At 44.1% G+C, this 25,953-nt stretch overlaps 1 protein-coding gene across 2 annotated transcripts in view; it reads right to left on the bottom strand.

Moving 5' to 3' along the window:
* Nucleotides 1-13,019: 13,019 nt before the first annotated feature.
* The window catches only part of LOC146220699 (LIM/homeobox protein LMX-1.2), a 47,656-nt gene continuing 34,722 nt past the window's right edge, over nt 13,020-25,953 (bottom strand). For both annotated transcript variants that reach the window (XM_084693677.1, XM_084693676.1), the window contains 6 exons: nt 19,038-19,270; nt 17,567-17,745; nt 17,333-17,410; nt 17,025-17,091; nt 15,405-15,563; nt 13,020-14,300 (listed from right to left, as the gene is read on the bottom strand). In XM_084693677.1, coding sequence (XP_084549803.1) covers nt 14,143-14,300; nt 15,405-15,563; nt 17,025-17,091; nt 17,333-17,410; nt 17,567-17,745; nt 19,038-19,270 — 874 coding nt within the window. In that variant the 3' untranslated portion in view covers nt 13,020-14,142. The remainder of the gene's footprint in view (nt 14,301-15,404; nt 15,564-17,024; nt 17,092-17,332; nt 17,411-17,566; nt 17,746-19,037; nt 19,271-25,953) is intronic.

Raw genomic sequence — 25,953 nt, 5'->3', positions numbered from 1 at the left:
AAATTCACAAGGCTAAGGCTTGAATTAAATAGACACTCTAATTCCTGGACAACTTCACAATCACTGTTATTTATCTCAGATGTATCTCTTAAAATAGGTCACCCAGAGACATGAAAAAAATATATACTGTATAGCATTTACTACTGCTTTATATGTTGGTATGGAATACTACATATGTATGAGTGAATAGCACAGGCGCACACACACGCACACGCACACACACGCACACACACACACACACACACACACACACACACACACACACACACACACACACACACACACACACACACTCACAGATGAGATAGATGAGTCGCAGATGAGGGACACCAGTGCTGTGCAGGTGGCTTCTGGGAGTTGCTGGTGCTTTATGGGAGGGCGAAGCCCGAGGCTCCTGTTTATACGCTCCATTGTACTTTTCTTGGTACTATGCACACTGAGAGGAGAGGTGACAATTGACGTCCACAATCATTCACTCACATTCATACAGACACACACTTGTGTATGCACACACACACACTCAAACACAGGGGACACACAATGCCATATTCGACACATACAGAGATGTAGATATACACAGATGGCTGAGTTGGCTGAGCTTGTAGGTAAATGTTTCACATTGGCAACAAAGTCTATTCTGTGTATGAACTATATCGTGTTCACGTATAGTGTATAATTTGTAGACAAAAATAATTTCAGACATTTGGAAGATGAATATTATCAATCTCCATTTCACAATGGTAACATACTAGACTATGATGACGACTATGGTCCCTCAGAAAGCTTATTACACATGACAGCAGCAGTTGCAACATGTTCCTCTCACACATAATAGGGACACCAATTCCATAAGGGTACTGTAGTTCCCTACTCAAATATCCTTAAGTAGTGATGGCTATCTATATACACAAACACCTGATACAATGGGATCAAGTCATTTAGTGTGAAGCTAAGAATATTATGCTTTGGCATAGGCCGCAAGATCCCTGTATCAAGCTTGTTAATTTGTTGGCTAGACATCAGCCACAACATCATTTGGAACTCTGAAGTTTTCCAAAGAGGGGTTGTCGCTTCGTTGTTAGCCTAGCTAAGACTGCTAATGTGGAGGACACTTTGTTAGCATTGCAGCTATTGAGGTTTTTTGGGAACCCAGACTTTTAAAATGTTTTAAATATTCACCCTGTATTTATTTTATAATCTAACTATTAAATCACGCATGTATTATCTAACAACAACTAAAGTTGTTTCTGGTTATGCCAATATGTTTGTTGCGATTGGTTGGATGACAACTTAATCAAAAAGATCCTTTCTCGTTTCTGAGGAGAGAGTCTTTGGGTGATTCCACCATACAAGGGACACTTTTGAACCTCGATCTGTTCCACAGGTCTAGATCTGACTGAGATCCTAATGAGAAGCAGGACCAGCATGCTGTGAGAGTCTGGGCTCAGCCTTTAGACAAGGGTCAGCAGGGTTAACCATCAAAGATGACTGCTAACTTATCCCTGTGGAAAAGGCCTTGGGAAAACACTGTCCTCTGCAGTGCCAAAGCTCACAGAGTGACCTGCAGTAATTAATCCAAAACTGCCAGAGACACATTGGTAATTCCACCAGTTGTAGGACAATGTCCTGAATTTGTCAGTTACAGTGACCTATTCACAGAAATGTTGCTCATATTAACACAAGACACAGACTTACTGTACAGTACATGACAAAAAGAATGAGCCATGCTTTAAGTTGGTTCCACTAGGATTCCACTTGCCAAACCTTTCACACTATTATTCACAAGTGGACAATTTTTTTTTTTTTTTTTTTGTAGGCCAAGCTCAATCTTTTCTTGGAAAAACTGCCCCGCATTGCCCAAACTTACTCTGAAGAGCACCTAATGACAAAAGTAAGAACCCTTTTCACTATATGTTTCAAGGCATTTGATGACACAAAGCACAAACCTTACATTTTAGGATATCAGGGTGTGCATGGGATCCTTTTTCTACAACAGTCCCTGTTGAGTTGCTGTCATGTAGTGTATCTCCTGCCAGGGAACAGGTATGGTCAGCTTTAGCAATGATTGTGTGCTTATACTGTACACATGATTAAAAATAACCAAGCTACATTCATCAAAGTCATACAGGCTCCCAGGACTATTTATTTCCAATAAATGTTTTGAGGAGCCCGTCAATGTGTGCACGTGCACATGTACATGCATGCATGTACTTGCTTATACAGACTATAGACATACACCCTTGTGAACTCTCTGTATGTGCATCTAGGCACATGAAAGGTAGATCTTCCTCTAATGTGTTGTGTATGGTGACTTGAGCAACCACTGTAATAAGGGGTTTATGGCCATCTGTATAGGAAATAAGCAAAGAAGTTATACTAACCAAACTATAACTGTACTTAAATTATAGCCTATAGCTTTTCTAGCTCAAAACATATGCAAGTTCCAATCTATGGTATCAGCTTTATAGCAGGCAGGGAAATGGGTGTCTGTGGAAATGTATGTGTGTTTGCATGTGTGTGTGTGTGTGTGTGTGTGTGTGTGTGCATGTGTGTGTGTCAACCCAGCTGTTCCTTGAATAGAAGCCTTGACAGATCATGATGTGAGTATATCCTCTCTGCCTTTTTAAGACCAGCCCCCTCCACACACACACACGCACACACAAACACACACACACACACACAGACACCCACACGTGCGCACACACACACACACACAGCACACCAGACACCACAGCTGACGCAGGTCTGCATTTCCACCCTCTGTCTTCTTCATGCCCTCACTCTCTTTTCTGTGCTGGCTGAACCTGTCTGCCCATCATAGGTTCATTGAAAACGGACTGTGAAACACTCCCTCCCTGTATTCTTTGTCTACTGAAACATCTCAATGCACCTTGACATCCCAAGTGCTTTCCATATTTTAGTTGACAAACAAGCTCCCGGAAAATGTACTTATTTCAAATGTCTGATTTCCTTATAGGAAACACATGACTTTCTGAAATTGTTGCATGGTATGTTTATATTTTTTGGTTCTGTATATATTGACAACATTGTTTTCTAACAGGTGAGTTGGTGAGAAATACCCAGGGCTTTAAATACAGAATGGTTGCACCAGAGAAGAATACTTTTTTTTTACATGTCAAGGATTTTTGACACCAAATGGGGACTAAACTTACAGATCGGGGACAACACGTCATAGAAAGGGTGTTTTGGCCCAGCCAGTCAGACAGACCTAATCCCTGTCCTGTAATCTGAACCAAGGATCTGAATTAGAGGGCTTTCCCCATTGCCCCAAGGCTGGAATACCCTTCCTTTCTCTTTTGTAACCCTTACGTTCCACTGTAAAGACCACTGACATACGCAGACAGAGACACCAATAACATCTTTAATCAAATCATCTAATAATATAAGTCCGGTAGGTCCCCACCACTGTATAGACATCAACGTCATTTCAAAAGCTACCCGTTATTGCTGATATGGACAGCAAAGGGTGTTTAATTTACTTTGACAGTCTCATTTGGATAATCTCCACCCCTGCTAATGGCACTACTGGAGGTTAGGCAAAGAGAGACTCAAAGACCATTTGAGACTTGAAATAAATCTAAGGCTATGATGGGAGGTGTCAACTATTTTTGTGGATGCAACGATGACTGAGAAAACAAAGGAATCTACAAATCTAATACCAATCTTCTTGTAGTGTCAGTCCACCATTTTTTCTAAATCAAACTTTCAATTCAAAAACACCCAATAAGGTCTAAGCAAATATATTTTTTTATTTATATAACTTTAATGGAGTGCAAAATGGACCAGTTATCTGTAGAATTATATTTGGTGACACAGCATCTTCTCAGTCTACCAACAAGGGATGCCCTTTAAACTGTCTGACATTGTGTGGGGCCCATTTGGCCCCTCTGTGCCCTGTAACATGAGTTGTGTCCTCAGTTTCCGACGTTGATTAGTTTATTGTTTTAGAAAGTGCTCTCTTTCTCTCTCTCTTTCGCTCTCTGTTGAGATCATTAAAAACTGTGGATTATTTTAGGCCTGAACTCACACGGTAACCCAAGCTTCCTCGTGCCAGACATTATTCATTAATAATACTAAAGGTCCTGGTGACATCACCAGAGCAAAAGGAATGTCATAAACATTAAAGATGGCTGTCACCTGTCTGTGGCTAAATTAGCATGTAGCTAGCACTCTAGCAATGGTTTCTGTGGTTTGTACATTCATAAACGTGTCTAGGGCCGACCTGTGACCCTTTTTGTAAGTCTACACTTTAATGGGACCTGGCAGTGCAGGTAGACCTGAAAGCTGTTTGTCACCAGCTGGTAGTGGCATGCAGATTAACGATGGAGTTTGTGTGAGTCAAAGTAATGTATTTTATGTATTACCAAGCAACAAGGCCCACATGTGAACTAATTATGAAATAACAGAACACCCATGATGTGACAAGGTAATGTTTTGAATCAGTTAGGAGCTAGTTAGGGGTACAAGAAGAGGTAGAGAATAAAGGGGATTGTTACACAGACCTTTAGTTATAGTAAACTTCCTGAAAGCTCACATTTCCATAAATAAGAAGGGAATAAATACAGATTTATTTCGTCATTCGATCTGCACAGTTATATTAGTGATTTCCAGCAATTAAATTATCCAAAGTATCCAACAGTACAATAGGTGTACATCAATAGGCTTCTGGTGCGTCTAGTACCAGAAGCCTATTGATGTACACCTATTGTACTGTTGTACTAACTCTTGAATTTAGTTAAATGAAACACAATATCATCACTTGTCCAAATAGAACGGAAATTTGTCAAATGATTACTGGATGGATTAAAATGAGGTAGTTAAGCATCACTGAACATCTCATTTTTGAAGTCATAATGGAGAATGGATTTGTTTCATTGATGCGAATAGTCACCAAACTAACGTGAGGTCAATTGACATAGTCTTTGGTAATTGCCCCAATTAAGTAGCAGAAATTGGAGAGGTCATTGTGGATGTTTATGGCACTGTCAAGTCTTCAAAGTAGTACATCCATCTTCTTTAACCTGGCATGCTAACAAAGGGCCACTTTGCCAATGTCACCATTAACCTCACCAGTTAAAATCACCCAACCTGCACCCCATCACAAGATAATTATCCAATACACAGCATATGGGCCAAAATTCACTCTTTGAATTTTGTTGGTTAGTCCGTTTTTCCATTCTAAGCTTTTCAGTTGCTTCAGTATCCCAAGTTATTTTTTATGCTTGTGATTTTATTAATGTTACCATTGTAAAACAACACAACAACTGATACCTTACCATATCTTTGAGCATAACAAGTAGGACACACATTATTGCTAATGTCTTATTGCTAACCCTAACTCGGATGGTCTCCGCCTTTCATATCTACAAGTTACTATCAGCTTTACAGAAGAATTGTGAAGCACAAAGAAATATCATGTAATGATTGGCTTACTGACCTTCATAGACCCATTAAAATAACTGACGGCGTCAAGAGATAGATGATTATAGTAGATGGTGACCTCATGTCTATGGGCTTTACAACCAGTTATCAGGGTCAATCATCCAGGGCTTTGGGTGTGACATGAGGTGTTGTCCCCCATAGATATTAACTAATTTACATTTCCCCTGTCATGTTATTAGGCCTGTCAATTTCTGTGGCAAGATGGAATGGTGGCAGTGTCCCATTAAGGTTCCACAGGGAATGCTGGGAGATTATACAGAATTCCACTGGGACGACTGGATGCAGTTAGGTGAACACAGAAGGGTGCTTTTTCCCCTATATTATTAATACAGACATGCCAGCACTTCCAGGAACTATAGTTAGTTATCATGAGGGTGCAATTGATCAGTCCGTGATTGGATATTTGTAGTCAGTAAACATCAGTATAGATGCAATTGGGACTTCTGACCACATTTTGTTTACTGCAGGTCGAAAGTAAAGATAATAAAGTAATGTATCCATGTAAATGTAGCCATTTTTTACTTCAGAATTTTGCTACCCAATCTACATTTAAACCAGTTCTATTATTTTTGTATAATGCTCTGGGGAAAATCCACAAGCAAAAAACTATATTGCAGTCATAAGCAATTGGCAACCACTCTTGTGCCGAGAGCAAGAGTGATGACAAGGCTGCTGAGAGATGTAACTGTAAGCATTTAGTTCTGGTAGAAGACGAAGGGCCAAAGAATTGCTTGGTGTCCAAATTCAGTACTAACATGCACCCACATGTCCATTGTGGGTGAACTTCTCACTCTGCCAACAGGAGGAGGACACATCAAAGCCAGTTTATACCTCTAAAACAGTTGATTCTAGATATATCAAGACTACTGTCATCTAATTTGATGTTGACATAATTCTCTGATGCTATCTAGATTTGAAATGAGTCCCTTGACCCACAAGAGAGAGTGTACACAACCTTCTTACGGATATGAAAGCGATGTCATAAAGATGTATCAATTTGTTTGTTTTCTCCTTGTGGCATAATTGCTCAACGGATCCAGCCCTGCTTTGATAAACCCAGAGGTAAAGTTTAGATAGAGTACCACAGAAACTCCATTTGTAAAAAAGTACACACCAATCCCTACTGATACAAGGGGCTTTATCTTCCTCTTTTAATTAGTGGGTAAACCACAGGAACACATAAGGAGATAAAAACTGTAAAAACTCTGTCATGCCACTATAAAGCACTAAATTGTGTTTTATTCGCCTCAGTGGGCAACTATAAAAAAAAAAAGAAAAAATGCAGAAACTTTCACATTGTGATCTTTTTACAGATCTGTTGTTTTTCCCGTCTGAACTTTGCCCTTCTTAGGCTCAACTTCTCTCATGGCGAAGGTTGTGCGATGTCTTCCCTCTGGCTTTGGCGGCGAGGTGTTCTGGGAAAAGTACACAACGCTGTGAAGCTGTTCTGGCCATAGCCATGGGCGACAGGGAGCAAGGAGGCACGGTTGCCGCCGGTGGCTTGAGTTAACCCTTGGGGTCGTTGCCGTGGCGCATGGTGCCCGGGGCATCGTCAGCCAGATCAAGCTTCAAACGGATCTCCAACATTCCTCAGACGTGTACCAGTAGGCACTAATGATAGCAAAAAATGAAAAACAAAACTTTTGCCGTTCTATGGACAGGGAGGATCACTGGGGCTAAGTTTACACTCCCCAGGGCATGATGGGTTAAACCTACTTTGGGAAAAATCTGGGGCAATTGGGTGAAGGTTGTGGAAATAAAGTTTGAAGACAACGTGGGACTTTTGAAGTCCTTATTCGAGTTCATCTTCGGAAGTTTGCGGGTACCTTTAAGATTGTGTTGACAACTACATAAATGAGAACTACAGTATTCTCCCAGTTGTATTGATTTTGTATCCCATAGTTATGTATTTTCAAAAGGATTAAAAAAATGGTGAATTAGCAATCGGCCAACATCAGCGCGACATATTACTCAATAACCCATCTCCCTAGCTGATACTCAGAAATGACATTTCTGTACCCTGTTTATGAAATTAGCTTAACATGAAGCTAAAGGTGCAAACTTTAAAACTGCAAAATGAAGGGCCAAAAATTCTAACTGCTAACTTGGAGAAAAAGCAACAGTGATATATAAAAAAAAGAAAAGAAAAAGGAATTGCCCGTAATCTTACACAAATATTGTGGCTGGGCTCATTTCCTTCGCAGTGAGAGGGCCAAAGTGTGGAGAATATGTGTGAGGTGTCTTGTGTGTCTTTATTGATGGAGAGCCAGCTTGGGTTTCAAGACCTGTGTTTTCTTTCCCAGGGCATTTAAGGGACTCTCCTTCGAAGCAATCGAGCGACCCAAAGGGCAAATATCGCAAGCAAGGCACAGACACTGCCTGTCACCCCATCTCGTCTGAATCGATGCCCTGTTGTCTTTTGTCTAGTGTATGGAATCTGGAGCCCAAATGCCCACCCTGTTGACTTTGAAGTCCCACAACAGTAAGGGTCATGGTTCAAAAAAAACTAAACATAAGTGATATTGGGAGCAAATAGTAGCAAGGTCACAAGACAGGTTGATAATTATAAAATAGACGGTCAGGAGCTCGTCAAAGATCTCAAATATTGGAGAGGAGGGAGAGGCCAACAAGGTTGCGCCAGTTGACCGTTACACTAACACATACGTAGACTTGTCCAAACAATCACTATCCTATACCTTACAAAGGACCTGGTGTTCACAATGTTGACCTTTGCGCAGCTGGCCAGTGTAACTTACAGAATTTTCTCATTCCACACTTAATTAAATGTCATATCATGGAAAGATTACGGACTTTATCTTTGTCTTAAAATGCGTCCACCATTTTGCGTTGACTCCGATTTTCTCATTCTTTGAACATTCCTCCCTGTAACAAATTTTTGCACTGCAAATACTGTATGTCTCATGTCAAACAATTACTTGGTCAATATGTAACACCTGTGCCCCTGAACTGTTCAAGTGTGACACAACATTGACAAGAACAATGAAGCAATTTCAATAATATATTGAATATATATGTCGTATAGACAGTAGTGATCTATGTTTACAGCTCAGAAACCGAGAAAGTGCCAGAAGGACAATTAAGAGAAATCAATAATGCATAAAACATTCATATTTCATATTGAGCTATTGCTTAATCCAATAAACGTCTAGGCTTTGTGACAGATGAAATGTCCTCAGGCATTGTGGGGACATAGGTCCATGATTAAAACAGTGTGGGGTAATCCCAAGCCCTTTCAAAGGTGTTAGGGGTGACTGGGGTTAGGACTCTCCACATTAGTGTGTCACTAGCCTTGGGCCTCCAAAACACCCCGAAATCCCTCCAGAGTTCATTGAGCATGCCAGAGATGTGTGGATGCCAGAATTTATAGTGTGAATTCAGCAGGGTCTCATCGAATAATTGGCAAGTCCTATGTCCTTGGCATATTTGTATGAAGATCTGTTTTTAATACTCAGGTTCATTAAATGTATTTTTTAACAATCTACAGAACTTTTCAAATAAACATTGTGGTGTGTCCGTTATTTGTAAAACCCAAAAGCAAGCATGTACACAAATGCAAACGTACAGATGCATCAGATTTTTCCGACTTGTATACTTTGATCTGTCTCTCTGCAGAGTGGTGGTTGAACCTAATCCTGAGTATGTGTGTCGCAATGCGAGTCAAGCTCTGTCAGGTGGACACACCTTTGAGTTGTTTACCGTAAACATTGCTCTTTGGTGGAGTGTGATAGAAGTATTAACCACCCTCCTAATGTGGAGAGGGGATGACTATTAGACAGGTTTAGTGAAGGACACACTTCAAAGTGGTCCTAATGAGCCACACTCACGCATCCTATTCTCCTCAGATATTCAGAGAATGCCGTCTCGCTCTTCCTTGCATGTCGTGTTTATGTGTACACTTGCACAAGACAAGAAAACAGACCGACGAGGAATCTCAAGAGGGACCATGGGTGTCGGAATCAAAGCTGAGAGGTCAGAGAGGTCAAATGTAGAGAGGGTGCACAACTACCTGCCCTGTGGCCCCAATGCATCAGGCTCAGACCCTCACCGGAGAAGTTCTCAAGAAGGAGAGGCACCGTTTGGTAGAGGCTCAAATGTACGTGAGAATGTAGGGGAGGTTCAAAAGCATGACAAGCCAATGGGATGGCCTCCTGTGATGGTGATGTCAGTTGAGTCGTCCCCCGGGGGCAGAACTCTATCATGCCTGAGTGTCGTTCGCCCAGATTGACGGCTGCTCTCGCTCACACCTGTGATGTCAGATCATCCACCCGATAAGAAGGAAGAAATAGTACACTGTCAAGTGCTCTCGTCTCTCTCACACCCGAGCGTCAGCAGACAACTCGAGTGGTACCCGAGATGAACCCTGGGGCGTACCCCGAGGCCGGACTTGGTATGTCATGCTCACCTAAAAATGCTCAGGTATCGTGTTGGTATGGGCCTTGCAGTTACAGTAATGTAACTTAAATGACACCTGCGCAGAGACCAACATTTTCTACTTTGACTCATGTACAGGACAACTTTTAACAGTGAACCTTTCTGTTGTAGTATGTTCAAGATACAAAAGTTGGAATCATTTATTGTACATTAGACCTTGAGTTCTCTTTTATTCCCTGCTTCCCTAGCCCTTACTAGGTAAACTAACATAATGATCCATTACCTTTTAGAAAACAGATTGGATCTTAAACCAGAAAAAAGCAGAAGGTTATGTTAGAATGTGCAAACAAACAGGTCTGGTAACTCCCCATGTCGGTTCTTCACATATTCTGTCATCTTATATTTCTGTCAAGGCAATAAAGGGTGTTGTAACTGTCTTGTCACACCTTGGTGTCTGAAAGTTGGCCTCCAACTCACTCGAGAAGGATTTGTCAGTGATGCCAAACCCAAACGTTGTCAGGCGACGAGTTTGGTCGTGCGGAAAGCTATTGACATCTGTCTCGTTCTGTCGATTCTGCCTCAGCGAACGCAAACGATAAGGCGTCTGTTCAGTCTTTTGTTAGCACCGGCAAGTACGGTAGACTTGTTTTACGATCAAGTGTTTGGCAATGAGGCCGTTGTTTGTTTTTCACCCGCCAGGTCGACCGAGTGGAACAAACTGGGTTATTCCACTCATGTTCAGTCATTGGTACAAAGCAAAGGAAGAGATTTGTTGCTCATTGTGTAAATATTGTCATGGACTGTCAGTCATGAAAACCAGTCATGCGTTGTGTGTGAACTACAGGTATTGTCCACTGACCTCTAAATTGCCTCGCAACCTGTAGATCTGAAAAGTACACAAACAATGTTAATATTGATTGAGATCATACATTTACCTGTTTTGTTCCATGTTTCAGTGGGTCAGCCTGTCTGTTCATATTGGAATCAAGGTGAAAACTCACAAACAGAAAAAAATTGAGGTGTGACTGCATGTAACCTTACAGTGTGTATGCGTCATGAGTCTGTAAACAGAAAACTGTAAGCTTCTGTACTGTATGTGTGCTTGTGTCTGTGGATGTTTGTGAGCTTGCAAGCGTGTGCGTGGAGTGGTTGAAGGATGCCATTCATACACATGTTGCCTCGCAGGGATAGTGAGGCAGCCGTGAGGAATTGTGTGAGGAGACCTGGGTAATCGCCACCATCGTACCTTGTGGGTACTTCTGCAGCAGATGAGAGGCTGAACGAAAAGGTGGAGAAGAGAGAGAGAGAGGGAGAGTAAGACAGAGAGAGGCCGCAGTTTATCAAGACAGATCTGCAGCAGGAGATGGAAAGAGGGCTGGGGCGGTTGCTCCAAACTGATCTGCTGTCAGAATGATGAAGGAGCTTCCCAGGTGTTGCCTGACACCTCAGATAGCAACTCCCCCCTCTGGCTACTCCATTGCCAGCTAATTCTTACGTATCCTTCTCTTCTTCTCTTTCTTCCTTCCCCCCTGTTCCCTACTTTCTCTGGCCTTTCCCCTTGTTCTTAGTATTGACCTTCTTCTCGATTTTTCTTGGTTGATTGCTGTTCTACCCCCTTGTTTTGATGTTTATCCTCAAACCATCTGAACTTTTTTTGCCCTTTCCTTTCCTTTAAAATACATCTTCTTATTCATTTTGGGGTTAGCATAAATTTCAAGCCGAAGAAAAAATTTAAGGTTTACATATTTCAAAGTAATATTTCATATACCACACCTAAGAACATGTCTCCTGGAACTAGATCTAAGTGATAAAGGTCAACACCTGATGGTGTGACTTATTTTTCAGAAAGGAGAACACGTTCTTCATCATCACTAATTTTATGAAATAACTGTCATTTATTTGACATCATTTTGTGTTTTCGTCCTTTTCGAGAGATGAAACGTCATTTTTGGTATTTTACTTTACAAGTAAATGTATATGTATGTTGTTTATGATGCAGAAATTCTGGATCCTAATCAGGCCCAGCTACATTCTCCCTATGAGTGGTTATCAAAACAAATGCCACAGATATACAACTACACCCTCACTAATACCCCCCCACACACTCTCACTATGACTTGCACTCGGCTTTAGTCGTAGAACTGTTTCTCACAAACCCTTTGGAAGAAAAGAGCTACCAAAATGGACCATTGCCTTTTAAGGTGAATACTGGAATGTTGAAAGGTCAGCTATATATTTATTTCTTTCAGTTATGCCATTTCAATAATACCTGTATTAGATTTTAATAGAGTTAATCAATTTATGATTGAACTATTTACTACACTTTACAATAGTTTGTGAACATGCTTTGGATGGTGACAAAAATGACATTCCTTGAATACAATTTTGACGGAAATAAAAATGTCAAGCTCAGTTTCAAGCTTCTGTATTTACCAGTCCATGAAGCCACACAAAAAGGACTGTGAAGCCAGTGCAGCCACGGAGGACTCACAGGAAGGTGTGGTGGCCTTGTTTACGATCCTCTAGAGACCGTCATTACAAAGTGAGTTTAATAAACAGCTGTCTTGACCTCTTGGCCCCCGGGCCCCCTTGTGAATGATCAAATACTGCCTCCTCGCCGCCCACAGTTTAGGTCTACCGAGGCCTTATGAAGAACGCTCATCTTTAAGACATCGTTCCCTGTAGTGCAGGCTAAAGCTATTAGCTTGTCTTGATTATGCAAGGCCCCGTGGGTGCTCTCCTGGTGCCATGCTTTCTCCTAATGCTTTTTAGCCCCTTATGGGCACTTATTATCTAGCTGACTGGGGTCATGGAACCACTATAGCTTAACATAGGCCTTCTGTCGTGTTGTAGATCATTCTTTGATCACGTTAGATAACTGGTTATTTTACCATAGGAATTACATGCATGTTGAGTAAGAAGAGGTGCAGAATCAATACATGGCTTACCATTGAACGTCATCGTTTTTATTTATTGTGATATATATGTGGTCTTAGCTTATTAGCACTATTTCTTAATTGTTTATAACTACTGAGAGTTTGGACACATTTGATAATTCAATAGCTTGTTTCTACAATTGAATGCTCTATGGTGCAAAATACTGTTTTATGAAAGCAACACAAGAGCGAAGAAAAAGACAAAGAGAAAACATTGTGTTTTGGGGATTTTATTTGTAGTACCAACAAACTTTGGTAATTTAGCAATATCAGCATTAGAAATGCACTCTCAACAAGGTCTCAGTGAGCTTGTAACAAATAAATAGCACAGTGATACTGATTTACAGTCTAATTTACACAACAACAAAAATACTACTATAAATTTCATAATCAAAGGACAAAGTAAGTCATCATAATGCTTCTCACTACTTTACATTGGGATCCTTGCCTTTTTAAATAAAGCTTTTTCAATTTCTGTACCACTAAGCATGTTGGCGTTAAATAAATAGATTGCTGTCCATTTCAACATGCAAAACTGCTTGGTTTTTGAGAATGTTCCACATACACTATATACACTGAACAAATAAAACAACAAACAAGACGATCATTTTCTCCTCCTCTCTCTTTCACAGAGTCTTTAATATCTTACATCCAATAAGCTTAATGGCTAAAATGTATGTCATCAAAATGATCTATGCTTATTGTAGTGTCAATAAAGAAACATGAACAACATATACCAACTTTAAACACTGCAATATCCAATTTGGTGTTGTTTTAGTGTATTTGATTCAATATCCTGCTTGTCGTAAAGCTTGGTCCCATGCACCGAGCTGGACTCATTTCTCTGCTGCATTTTGGTTGGACTCTACAAATCAAAAATCAGTGACTTGGACTAAGTACATAATAATAAACACTTATTCCTTTTAGTATTATTGTAAAACAAATATCCAACTTTCCTCGGCTGTACAACAGTGGACTTCAAATTGTCTTGTCCCAAGCTCAATGGACTTAATTCTTATGATTTCTTGTTTCTTTACTATACAAAAGGCCCACAAACAATATTCCAATATCGTACTGAACCCTGTAGGAAATGGAGCTTCGGCCATCTCTCCATCACAGGGGGAGAGAGAAAGTGTCCAATTTCAGTTTCAAGTTTGTCCTTCTCCGTTTCATTCTTGGCTCGGAGCCAACGGCGGGTCAACGTTTATTTTTTTCCACGACTCGCTCTTGAATTGCTTTTCTTCAAACCTGCTGTTATTTTCTTGAGGCAAAGACTTGTTTTATGGCTGTACAGTTGTGTGTACTGACTGCGTGTAGACCTCCCCCACCCTCGTTGACCAGGAGTCGGCTTTCAGGAGGCAAAGTAGGAGCTCTGCATGGAGTAGAGGCGATCGATGGGGTTCCCCACCCGCGCCTGCAGGGAGCCCACGTCCGAGGCAGCCATGAAGCAGTCACTCAGGCTGGTCAGGGACGTGTCGCTATCAATGTCATGGAAGATGGAGTCGTTTCCTGTTAAGACAACACACAAAAACAAGAGTCAAACAGAGCAAAGATAGGCTATGTGAACTAGTTTGACAAATAAACAAGAGTGATTTGTTTTTCAGGAAAACAAACCGAGCTACAATTTCAAAAATGAGTCTCGGTTGTCATCTAAAATGACACAATAATGTTAGTGGCTGTCCTTGGCAATAATATTAGATGAGCCTTTCGCTGTTAATGTGACATGTGTGGTTTAAACTACCTAATTGCACCTATTGCCAGCTGAATCAAAGTTATGTTCGCCCCCTTCAATAAAAATGGCAGATAAAAAAGAGAACAATGAGCATTATAGGCAGCCTGTGGCCCACTGGCAGGACCAGTCGAGTGTGTGTGTGTGTGTGCGTGTGTGTTCTGTTCCTAGTGGCACGTGGCACAAGTGTTTAATTGCTGGGATGAGCAGGCTTGTCTCCTGGGTGTCGCTGGCTTTATTGGGACGCTCCAGATCTAAATGACGCCGTTACATCAGGACAGAGACAGCTTGATGGCCCATACATTTTTAATCAGACACCAGCATTATTGGTTAGCCCCCTTTGCAGCCAATAAAATTGACGGGGGGGGGTACAAGTTTGGTGAGGGATGACATCATTTGGGTGAATGTCAGGAGACAGGGCTGATGGTTTGGCCAGAGTGGTCTAACAACCCTCTCGCATCTGAAACTGAGTGCAGAGCCTAAAAACATACTTTAAAAACGAACAGCTTCCATTTGCGGAAAGAGAGCCTGCGCAAAGGATCCATGAGGTCCAAACAAACCTAGTCCTTTTGGCTTGATTAAAATACTCAAAATGTGCTTCGTTTTATACCTATTACTGTACATGTGCTTGTCTTGCTTTGTATGCTTTAATTTGAGTAAATCATTCAGTGCGGAAAATGCAAGGCTATAAAAAGGACCTTCGTTTCATAGAGATCAAAATGCTACACCCAGTTATCTGTGTGCTGCTCAACATTATGGGTTCATGTGTTAATATAGTCAATTGTGTTTGTCGGCGCATGCGTGTCAATGAAATCGCCGTGGGTGAAGGTTCATGTGCGTGGCGTGTGTGAGGGTGTGTACATTCTGCCTGGGTGTGTGCTCACCGTAGGGGTTCATGTGGTCCCCGGGCATCTGTGGGGGGGTGAGGCCCTGCTGGAAGGGGTCTGTGCTGTAGCCATTCTGATCCATGGCCACCAGCTGCTGGGGGGGCCCCAGCGGTGTGTAGGAGCTCAGGAGGCTCTCCATACGGCCGGAGATCACCTCTGAAAGGCAGGGAGAGAGAGAGAGGATGGGAGTATAAGTCTGTGTGGGTGAATGGTGGGTGCGAGTGACCCAGTCTCAACCCCTTCGGGGGGAAAACGAGTGCCGGCATGCACGCGTTCTGAAAGTTGTTTGAACATGTACTGCCTCTACGGACACGTGCCTCCACCTCAGCTCAGGTGAACCCCCCCCCCGACGCAGATCCAAAAAACACTCACCCACTTCGCTTTTCCTTGCCCCCCCCCCCCCTTCAAATGAACTTCCAACACTTCATCAAGCGCCGACTGAATATGCACGCACGACGCTCATTGCCGCGACCGAGTGAGGCGGCTGTAAAACCCCTGTTTGTACATCGTTTTATGGACGGACCAGCGATTCTCCAGACCGACAAACAAACGTGTCCTTTCCAACGCGTACTGGTACTTATCTAAACTGTCTTTCATATCCTGACTGTGCCCCAGGCAGCTCAACCCCCGGCAGCCGCAGGGAGCCATGCTGATAAGACAACAAGTCTCCAAATTTACAACACCCCCTTGCGTGGCTGTTATTACACTGGGGCGCGCGTCAAGTTAGCGAACCGCGCTAATGTTATTACACATTATTTCAGAGGTCTCTTTCATTAACTATACAGCCCAACTGTCATTTGTGATCTGTTAAACGTCCCATTGTTCTCTTTGACAAAGCAAAACGGTTGGAGAGGGTACATTGTGGGTTGCAGCGTGTTGCGTTGGAAAACGTATTATTCAGTAGTCATGGAAAGTTGGGATTTTTTTCCTTTAAGTGTGTATGGTACAGTATGTGAAAGTTTCATAGCCATGGTGGAGTTATATTCCCCCCTATAAAACCACCGTCTGAAATAGAGAGTGACTGTATTGCCACAAATCCCCAAAGGTGAAGTCTAACATCAGTCAAAAGCACACAAACACACAAACAAACACCCACGCACATACATTCGGTACACTAACTGCTAGTGGAAAAAAAACTGGTCTCAGGGTCATGACCCCGGAGGGACATTGGGATGAGGGTGATATTATGAGCTTGAAACGAGAAGCCTGGCTGTCTTTAGCCCCTGTCTCAACCTTTGTCTGGTATAACAGGTCAAGGTCATCACCGCCACAAATTGTGGCTCTCGCTTTTCCCCCTGCGCAATATCAAATTGAAGTCTATGGGTTCAAAGGGAGGAGAGAGGAGGGATCAAATCATATTGGCTGGAATGGATATTGTTAAGAGGTCTCTGGCAAAGCAGCGAGTTCCTGACTTTGACCATGTGAGAGAAATCCTGACCATGCGATGCTCTATCGTGGACTAGCAGCAATCTAACAGACAATGGTCACATCCCTCTGGTCTGCCTCCCAGGCGAAGGAGAAGTCTGGGTTCTCTTGTCAACAAGCCACCATGGGTTCTAGTAGTACTGTGCACAAATGTGTATACAGTATTACACATACAAACAAACTCTTGCTTACCTTGGCCTAGCCTTTGGGAGTTTTGTTGCTCCTGCTGTTGTTGCTGTCTCCGGGCTAGCTTCTTCATCTACAAACAACAGAGCGCAAGTAAGTTACAGAAAGAGTTGCCATTAAACCGAGACAAATGTTGGGGGGGGGAAAAAACGTAAAATTTTGCTTTCCTGGAATTGCAAGTAAGTAAACATTTGGAAGAATGTCTCAGCGGAGAAAGGGACGTCTCTGTATTCTAGCTGTATAGTAGGTTACAGTCCCAGTAGGTCTGGGACAAAATGCAGTTAATTTACATTTTGATGATCCTATTGGCTTACCTTAGCTCTTTGGTTCTGGAACCACACCTGGACCACTCGCACACTCAGACCCGTCTCGGCCGCCAGCGTCTCTCTCACCTAGCCAACCCAAAACATTGGCGCGTTACATTGGGTCATTTTCATTGCATGCCTCGGAAAATGTTTCCATTACTAATAATGCGTACGACGGGCCTTCCGTGTGGTCGCTCGTCAATTAATCCAAAGAACTCGACGCGACAGGACTTAGGCGCTCACCTTTCGGCAAGGTTTGGAAGAGACTTCGAAGGAGGCCTTGAAGGCTCTCCTCTGCTGGGTGGTCAGGATGGTGCGCGGTCGCTTGGGCCTGCGTGGATCCTTGCCGTCGTCGCTGCCCTTCCCGGGGCCCCCCGAACCTTTCTCTGGCTTCACGTCCAAGTCCTCGTCCTCACTTTTCTCTGTAATGGTGGCAGGATAGATATCATTGGTGTAAAGGTTTCCAGTACTACATCGCTTTCAGAGCTTTAAGCGGGCTTTATGGGGGTTCATATTTTAAAAAGACGACTGTGTGACGGAGAGATTAGATTGAGATGAGATAGCTTTTAATATAGTTTAGGAACTTTTCATATTAAATTGGAAGAAGAACGAAACACTGGGTAAAATGTATCACCGTTGTCGTTAGTGAGACAAAAAAAATCTACTCTTTCATCATCATAGTGGGACACACTGTTTTCTAACTCTCTTTATACATCTTCTTCGTCTTACAGCTTGCATCTATCATAACGGTTATTACCCTTCAGAGAATGCTATTAAACCAGATGGGAAATAATTGTAAATGAGAAAGCATTGATGTAATCCACAATGATGGGCATGTGTGAGACTGTGTGTGCATTAGGGTGCTGTTTGAAGTATGTGGAAATCGTTTTTAGTGGGTGAGGAGAGTTTCAGCAGATCTTGTGGAGAAAACTTTAAGACCCCAACCTAAAGGTTTCTTTGACCACTTCCCACTGCTTCACAGCACGTGCAACCACTCAGTGTTTCGTTTCTTTTTGTAGCTGAAAGATAATTGTTACCATGACACATTAATCTAATTAAACCTCTCCTGAATTTGGGTGACTGTCTCGCTGTGATTAAATCTCAACCAACCAACTCTATCAGTTAGCTTAATAAGACTGTAATTGTTCATGGGTTATTAATGATATTACTGCTTGACTAAATTTGAATAATACATGACCAATACATTTGGGTTCTAGGTCTTAATAGCCCCAATAGGTGTTTATATATTTCGAAGTTGTGTAGATCTTTGGCATTAAATTTGATTTAAATGGATAAAGACACACTGATGATGCTAAGGCATACATTTAGTCAATGTGACAAGGCCTCAAATCAGATTTTTATTTGTGGTGGAATCTAAACCCGATGGCTTTTACCATGCTGGTCTGGCACAGTGAGTATGTTGGGAAACTAGACAGATAGATAACTGACACAGCCCTTTTGTCACTTCAAGTGAATCAACTATTCGTTCCCTGGTTCTCAAGTAGGTGCATCGATTCCATACCGATACTCTGAAAGGCGGTAACGACAGTCTGTAGATCGTGGCATTGAAAATGTTCAATCCTGAAGCTAATGCAATTCATTTTGATATCGTGTCGGCATTTGACCCTGTCAGCCGCAGTTCTGTGGCGGATACAACCCCAGAGAAACGCAAACCCCAGAGTTTTGCATTCGCAGCTTTGCTCGGCAGGCTCACCTGAGTCCGAGTTCTCCGGGCTGACGGAGCTGAGCAGCTCCTTCTCCCTCTCGTAGTCGCTCTTGCAGAGCAGCTGGCCCTCCTTCAGGACAAACTCGTCGCCCTTGCACAGCTGCCGCTCGCACACGCAGCAGCTGAAGCAGCCCAGGTGGTAGACGCTCTCCAGCGCGCGCATCACAAATTCGGTGGGCGCGATCTTCTCCAGGCAGCCGCTGCACTTGGTGGCAAACAGCCTGAGGGGGAAGCGCAAGGGGAGGAAAGAGGGTTGGTTTAGAGGGGTAGACGGTGAGTGCGCAAGTGTCTGCTTGGCGGGCTTTCTTGTCCGCTCGTGTGGGAATCACTTGATGTTGCTCCTATCGCCGCAACGCAGCCCCCGAAAACAAAGCAGAATGACTTGTCCTCTGTTGCTTTCATCTCCGATTGAAAGTTTCCCTTCATTATGCCCATGTGCGTTTGATATGTATGACCGTGAAAGGGGCTGGGGGGGGGGGGGGGGCGACGTAACACTGGGGGTGCGCTCAGCTACTGAAGCCGGCCGACCACCGCGAGACCCCCGCCCCCCCTTTTTCCTTTTGACGCCCGCTCAACTGTAAAAGCACCACCTCTGGGGCCTGCAACGCTCCGTTTGAGCCTGATTGTGGGCAGTCGGCAGGCAGGAAAAGACAAGGGCCTCTGGAGAGGTGCGGGGGTGGTGTGGGGGTGGGGGGTTCTGGTGTTAAATGATTTGAATTGGTCAATTTGCATCGCAGACAAGGGCGAGCACTCTGATGGGCGGGCCAACAAAAAAGCGTCACAATCGTTCTTTTGCTTTTGATGTCCGACAGAGTTAGCGACGGCGGAGGCAAGCAGGTTTTTGGGCTCGGCGAATGGATTACAATTAAAACAAGATGTGTCATGCAATAAATTGTATTCAAAATCTTCTTAAACCAATACTTGAAATCGCATCCATATATACATTCAGAGCACAACATCTTATTCTAGGAATCCTTGGGACCATAACTCATTTCTACCTAAGGTTTGCTCCTAGAAATGGTTTGCAAGCACACAAAAGAGTGCTGCATTTTAATGGGATCGTTGCTGGACAACCAGATACATTTGATCCGGGCCTCATCATCTCTGTCTGTCCACCATCCATACAAGCCAAGATGCGGAAGACAGAAGAGGCTGTTCTATCAACCGAGAATCAGCTTACAGAAAATCAGTGACATTGATGAATAGCACGAATAAAACAAATCGAAACAGTAAAGCAGAGCCTGAAAAGCTTTTGTCGGCAAAGATTATACCACGCTGTGGAGATCGAGGGCCGATAGGCTATGCGTCACAGGAGATTCCTGTCACACTAGACGTCTTGTGCGTCGTGGAAAACCGGACATCCACAAAAGGCACAGTTTGGTTATCTGCGCTCGTTACCATTGTGCATGTTTGCTCAAAGGGGGGGATACTGCAGCTAATTATTCAGAGACAGATGCAGGTGCTGATCTGGAAGCGGCAGAAATTGCTTTTGTTAACAGCTGCGGTCGAACATTAGCTGGTTTGATCTTGTCAAATTGTTTCCTCTAAAAGGCCCCCAAAAAATCATACTACCAGACTCCAGACTCCCTCCCAATACTTCCCTGCAGTCCTAGGCATCTTAAACATGGCAAATGTTCCCCTGTCATCCTGCAGACAGTGAGCATACCCGTCTAATACACAGAAACCCCAGGACCACTAAGCTACCAGCTTCATCTCCCACAGGCAGCTGCTGATTCAAGGCCGCTCAGAGTCCCCAACCGATTACCATGCCTCATGAATATTACAGGCAGGTGCCCAGTGAGGCACACAGTGAGCCAGTGCAGAGGGTGCATGCCCTCTGGGGTGTGCGTCTGCCTGTGTGTCGTGTGTGAGGCGAATTTCACCCCGACCCTGCCCAGTGGCAGATCCGTATGCTTATGATAATGACCATGGAGAGTTTCTCTTTAATAACGCACTCAGCATCTGTAATATCTCGGTCCCGCCGGGACAAACGACACCTCAGGGCCGACGGGCGCTCGGTCTGAGAGATGGATGGAGGCTCAGAGTAAAAAAAAGAAGTGAGGGGCAGGAAGAATTATAAAGAAGAAAAGAAAATACGCGTGAGATCTATGTATTTCTTCTTGTAAGGCTTCGAAACTGTCTTAAAGGCCTGTTATTCTTGAATCCTTAGTACTGCCAGGTATGCATTCTGTCATAAGGCCAAATAGATATCACAACCAATGCCACCAAATAGTATTAAAAGGTGAAAGGTTAAGACTCCTAGTCTAATACAACACGGGGAAGTGTTACAACTTCCCATCGATAGAATAAGTCTCCTTTTCTGAACCCTCTATTCTCTCCCTTCTTTATCTCTTTTCCCCAACTGGCTAATCTTGTCGGCTATTATTTTTTCACTTCCTCTCTCTGTCACATTGCATTATTATGGGCCCTGTAATTCCCATTTGTCCCTTGAGGAATCTTCCTGTTCCGCATTGTCCCCAACTTTAATCCAGACTTTCCCCTTCAGCCTTGGGGGCCCCCTGAACCCTATTCTCCACGGGGTTGGTTTCGAAATATCCATGCATGAAGCCCCCCGCTACGGCTACTGCCCCTGACACACCACGCCCTCCAGGGGGGGTTCGGGGGCGCACTGTGTGTGGACGCGCATGTTAGCTAAGAGACAGGAGAGAGGTTCACTCAAGCTGGAAGGAGAAGTAAACCCTTTTTTCTTCGGAGAAAGAGGAGGGAGAATTAGGAGGGCGCGCCAGACCGGGCACACACACTGTGTGTGTGTGTGTGTGTCGGAGGGTGAAAAACCCACCTCTTCTCAGCACATAGCCCCCTCACTCAGGCTCCTGCTGCTCGTCACAAGCAAACAGGGTCGGGCCTCCAAAACAGAGGCCTTTGAATGACACAAGCACGGCATTGTGGGGGAACCTAATCCCACTTTAATACCTTTCCAAGTTTTTGCCCGTGAAGAAACTCCGTCTTTTGGGCTGGAGGGAAAAGGGGGGGGGGGGGGAAGCGTGGCTGGGAGAGTGTGGAGGATAGACCGGGGGTGATGTGGAACTCTCTTCTCTAGCTTACTGGGGAAGAGGATCTGAGAGAAGCATCATGACTAAATGCCGGGAGGGGGGGGGAGTCTTGGTTCGATAAACTGACAATGCAGCACAGCCTAGAAAGAGGAATAGAAACAGAGCTAGTGTTTATAAATTAAGTGGCTGCGTTCCAGTCCTAGAGGCAATATAAGAGCATGACTAGCATTTTGTCAAACATATCTTTGAAGGTGGCGATGGGACACTGGTGGCCGTGCTGGAATGAGTGGATTTGTTCGTACGCTGCAGTAGCTGTGAAGCTAACGGAGGTAGCTCAAATGCTACAAATTCAGTCAAGCCGGTGCTGGACGTAGCAACACGGATGACACTCAACAATTCAGCGACTAGGTCATGAAAGTCAACAAACGTCTAAAAGTTATTTGTGCACGTCTGCATGCGTGTGTTTGTTGACATCCAGGATACGCATCCTTCTCCACCCAGGGCTAGCAACACACACAAGGTATAGTCCTGCTCGATGGCCTCCCACCATGCTCGGAGCCACCAGGGTTGTTGGACACTACGCTGCATCAAATATTGACACAGGACATTACCCAGAGGCCTTCTCTCACCGTGACGACCCCATCCTCTGTGTAGGGGAATGGAGTGTAATTCCTTAGGATGACCAGAACAGACTTCCCACTGAGAGTACTGCCTCTCTGGCTTTTTGTTCTCTCTTTCTTTCTCTCTTTTAGGGATGGACAACAATGTTAAGACTTTGTCCAAATGAGTTTTCAGTGTTGGAGCGACAACGTACAGTCGAGGGTTTTCTCATGTAAGACCAATACAAAATGCAGTGCTTTGAGGTTAGCCAGGTTTGAGTCCCCAATGGAATTGGGGATTGATCCGATACAATGCAATAGACCACATCAAAAATATTCTTCATTTTCCAGAGACAAACGACAGTTTTACAGTACCTTTGCTATGGGTATGGATTTCAAAAGGTTAAGGGAAATACCCTGATATAGGAGAAAAATGATATAATGATCTACCTGCTTTGGATAGTCACGTGATGGATGTGGCAATATTGCTAAGTCCAGGAAGTTGACCAATGGCTACACTCTCCATCTCCAGACATTTGAGAAGAGAGAGTACTTTCTCGGGGTCTTGCTGATGCGAGCCAAAAACATTCGATAAGCAGATGTGTCTGCATTGAGCGAGAGGGAATATTTTTTTCCCAAGTCAATTCCACTCTTACCCACCCCCCCCCAACCCCTCCCGCCCTCGCTCTTTTGAAATGGTCTTTGATGCTGTAACTCTTGAGGCAGATCAGATCAGGGGAAAAGGGGACATTTTCCAACCGCTCCTTCCACTTCCACCTAATGAGTGAACATGTGCGCTACAAAGAGGTTCGGGGTGTCATTAAAAGCGCTGCAGCTTCAAATAGTCTGAGGCTTCAGACGGTAGGCATCCAACTGGACAGGGATGTTCCGGGTGGAAAATGCTCTGCGGTTGGACTACGGACGGCTTTTGACAAACACAAGACGACCAACAGATTTGTTTTGAAACCGCCACCCAAAGCGGTCCGCATCAAAGATCCCCTTCAGGCCACATCCAGTTTTTTTAGGTTTTGACACAACACAAGGTTGGATGGAACAGTTCCTTGGATGAAAGGTTGGTCAGGTTGTCACTCATTTGGGCTCTCTGTAAAGAGAGCACAAATGGTGTTCAAGAGTAGACTCTCTCTCTCTCTCTCCCTTGAAAAGACTTGCAGAAAACCTAGCGTAGCACAGGCATGCGACGGAAGAAGGGCTGTAGATACTGAAATTAGTTTATAACAGCCACACGAGCCCACAGTTACAGTTTGTGTCTAATTTAAATCCAATTGCGCTGCAATTCCGGGAAATGATCGCATAATTACGCGGAGTCGAGGGTAACTGTATAGTTGGGGGAACGCCAGCCAAAGAGCCCCATACGTTAGCATCAGTATCGCAGGTCAGCACATAGCGATAATTGCACGGACAAATGAAACCAAATAAAAAGTGCCTTTCCCTTGGCCTCCCAGAGGAAGACTCTGGAGCGAGCCGCTAAACTGCTCAGGCAGCTAAATCACCGCCTAGTTCTTAGTGCATTAGCATGTTAATGGTCTTTACATTGAGGTGCTTTGTTTTTTAATTAAACCCCCAGCAGGTAGGAGTGGAAGGGGGAGTGGTGAACACACAGAGAAAAAGTGAGCGTGAGAGAGAGAGAACGGAAGGAGGAGAGACGGAAAGAGAGATCCATCAGCCCTCAGGTCTTTAGGGTGCTCTAAGGCTGATTAAAGGCGAGCAATTCCGCCATTCCTGCCCTTTTTCCATCCTCATGTACCTTAGACACCCAAGGTTTTTTGCAACAGTGAGGTCTCCTGAAGGCGATATATTACATACGTTTGACTCCACCATTTTGGATGACTAGTAATGCATTAATCAATGAGGGTGGGCTTTGAATGGGCTCCCTGGCATGTTTCCTGACATGTGAGGAACCTGGAGACACCCCATTAAACGTGATTTTACAGAGACCAAAAGTGGCAAGCGGTCCATGCCAAATTCAGGCATAAACAGCTGCCCAGCCCAGCAACAACCTCTTATGAGGGAGTGACCAAAAACTATGCAAGCAACAAGTGGATCCCAGGAACCCCAGCCAAGTGATTCATGAAAGTACACAAACAGTGCCAACTTAAATCTCCATATTCCTTCTGCACACAGTTCAGAGAGCAAGTGGAAAGAGAGAGAATGAGAAGGACTGAGAGAGATGGGGAGAAGAGGAGGAGGAGGAGGGGGGGGGGTGTAGGTTAAGAATGTGAGATAAAAAAAAAGAAAAAGAAAAGAGAGAGAAGAAGAAGAAGAAGAAGAGAAAGTTCTGAGGGCGGACAAGAAAGAAAACGCGAAAAGGGTGGGGGGTAGGAGGCTAGAGTGAAGAGAACCTTTATTTTCTCTCTGGCTCTCTGCCTCCCGTCAGGTTAAGCCCGGCGTGTACGATAAAAGGGGTCCGGGTGACTGGTGTTGAAATGGCAGAAAGTGGCAGGGGCGGCCGGCGGGCCGAGGGTTGAGTACACAGCCTGGTGGGAGGCGGGAGGGAGGGGAGAGCGAGGGATAGTGGGATGAGGGAGAGTGGCGGGGGAGCGGTGTGTAGGGGCAGGTACACAGGGCTCAGTGTTTGGACAGCTGCAGTCCTCTTGAGCACAGGCTCTCTCTCTCTCTCTCTCTCTCTCTCTCTCTCTCTCTCTCTCTCAGCTCTCTCTCTCGCTCTCCATTCAGCGGCGGTCTCTCTATTCAGAGGCTGCCGTTTACACAACACCACCACTGCTGCCACCGCAGGCTAATGGATAAAGGATGAGAAGAAGAGGGAGAAAGGTCCAGGGAGAAAAGAGAGATAGAAGAGAGAGATAAGCGAGACAGAGGGAGGTTGCTCAATTTTTTTTATCTCTATATATATAGCTCTAGCACTTCTTACAGTTGGCTTTTGATTGGTCGGTATATTATGCATAATCCCTAGATCCCTTCATGTATTTTAGGTCAATCATTTGAAGGTCCAGTCCCGGTCAGTGGCTAGTGATTTAAGTCAGAGCAAAAACACAGAACCTTTTTTAGATCGGGCCATTAAACTGACTTCTCTTCACAAGATCTCCCTGTCGCCCTTTCTCTCCTCGTTGCCCCTTTTGACAAACAATGGCTGCAGAGCTCACTGTGTATCATCGCATCTCCTCTGCACACACAGTACCTGGAGCACAGCAGCTCATCCACCGAGTTTCCTGCTTTCCCTTGCCTCACCCTGCAGGGATATTTTCCCTCTTCTAACTCTCTTCCCCCCCCCTTCTCCCTTCCAATCTAATTTGACTGAGACATTGCAGGGCT

Source organism: Hypomesus nipponensis, chromosome 27 (genome assembly GCF_054491055.1).
Source record: "Hypomesus nipponensis isolate SF chromosome 27, ASM5449105v1, whole genome shotgun sequence".
Classification (NCBI taxonomy): Eukaryota; Metazoa; Chordata; class Actinopteri; order Osmeriformes; family Osmeridae; genus Hypomesus; species Hypomesus nipponensis.
The sequence above is the reverse complement of the archived record's forward strand: the minus strand, read 5'-3'. Positions and strand labels throughout refer to the sequence as shown.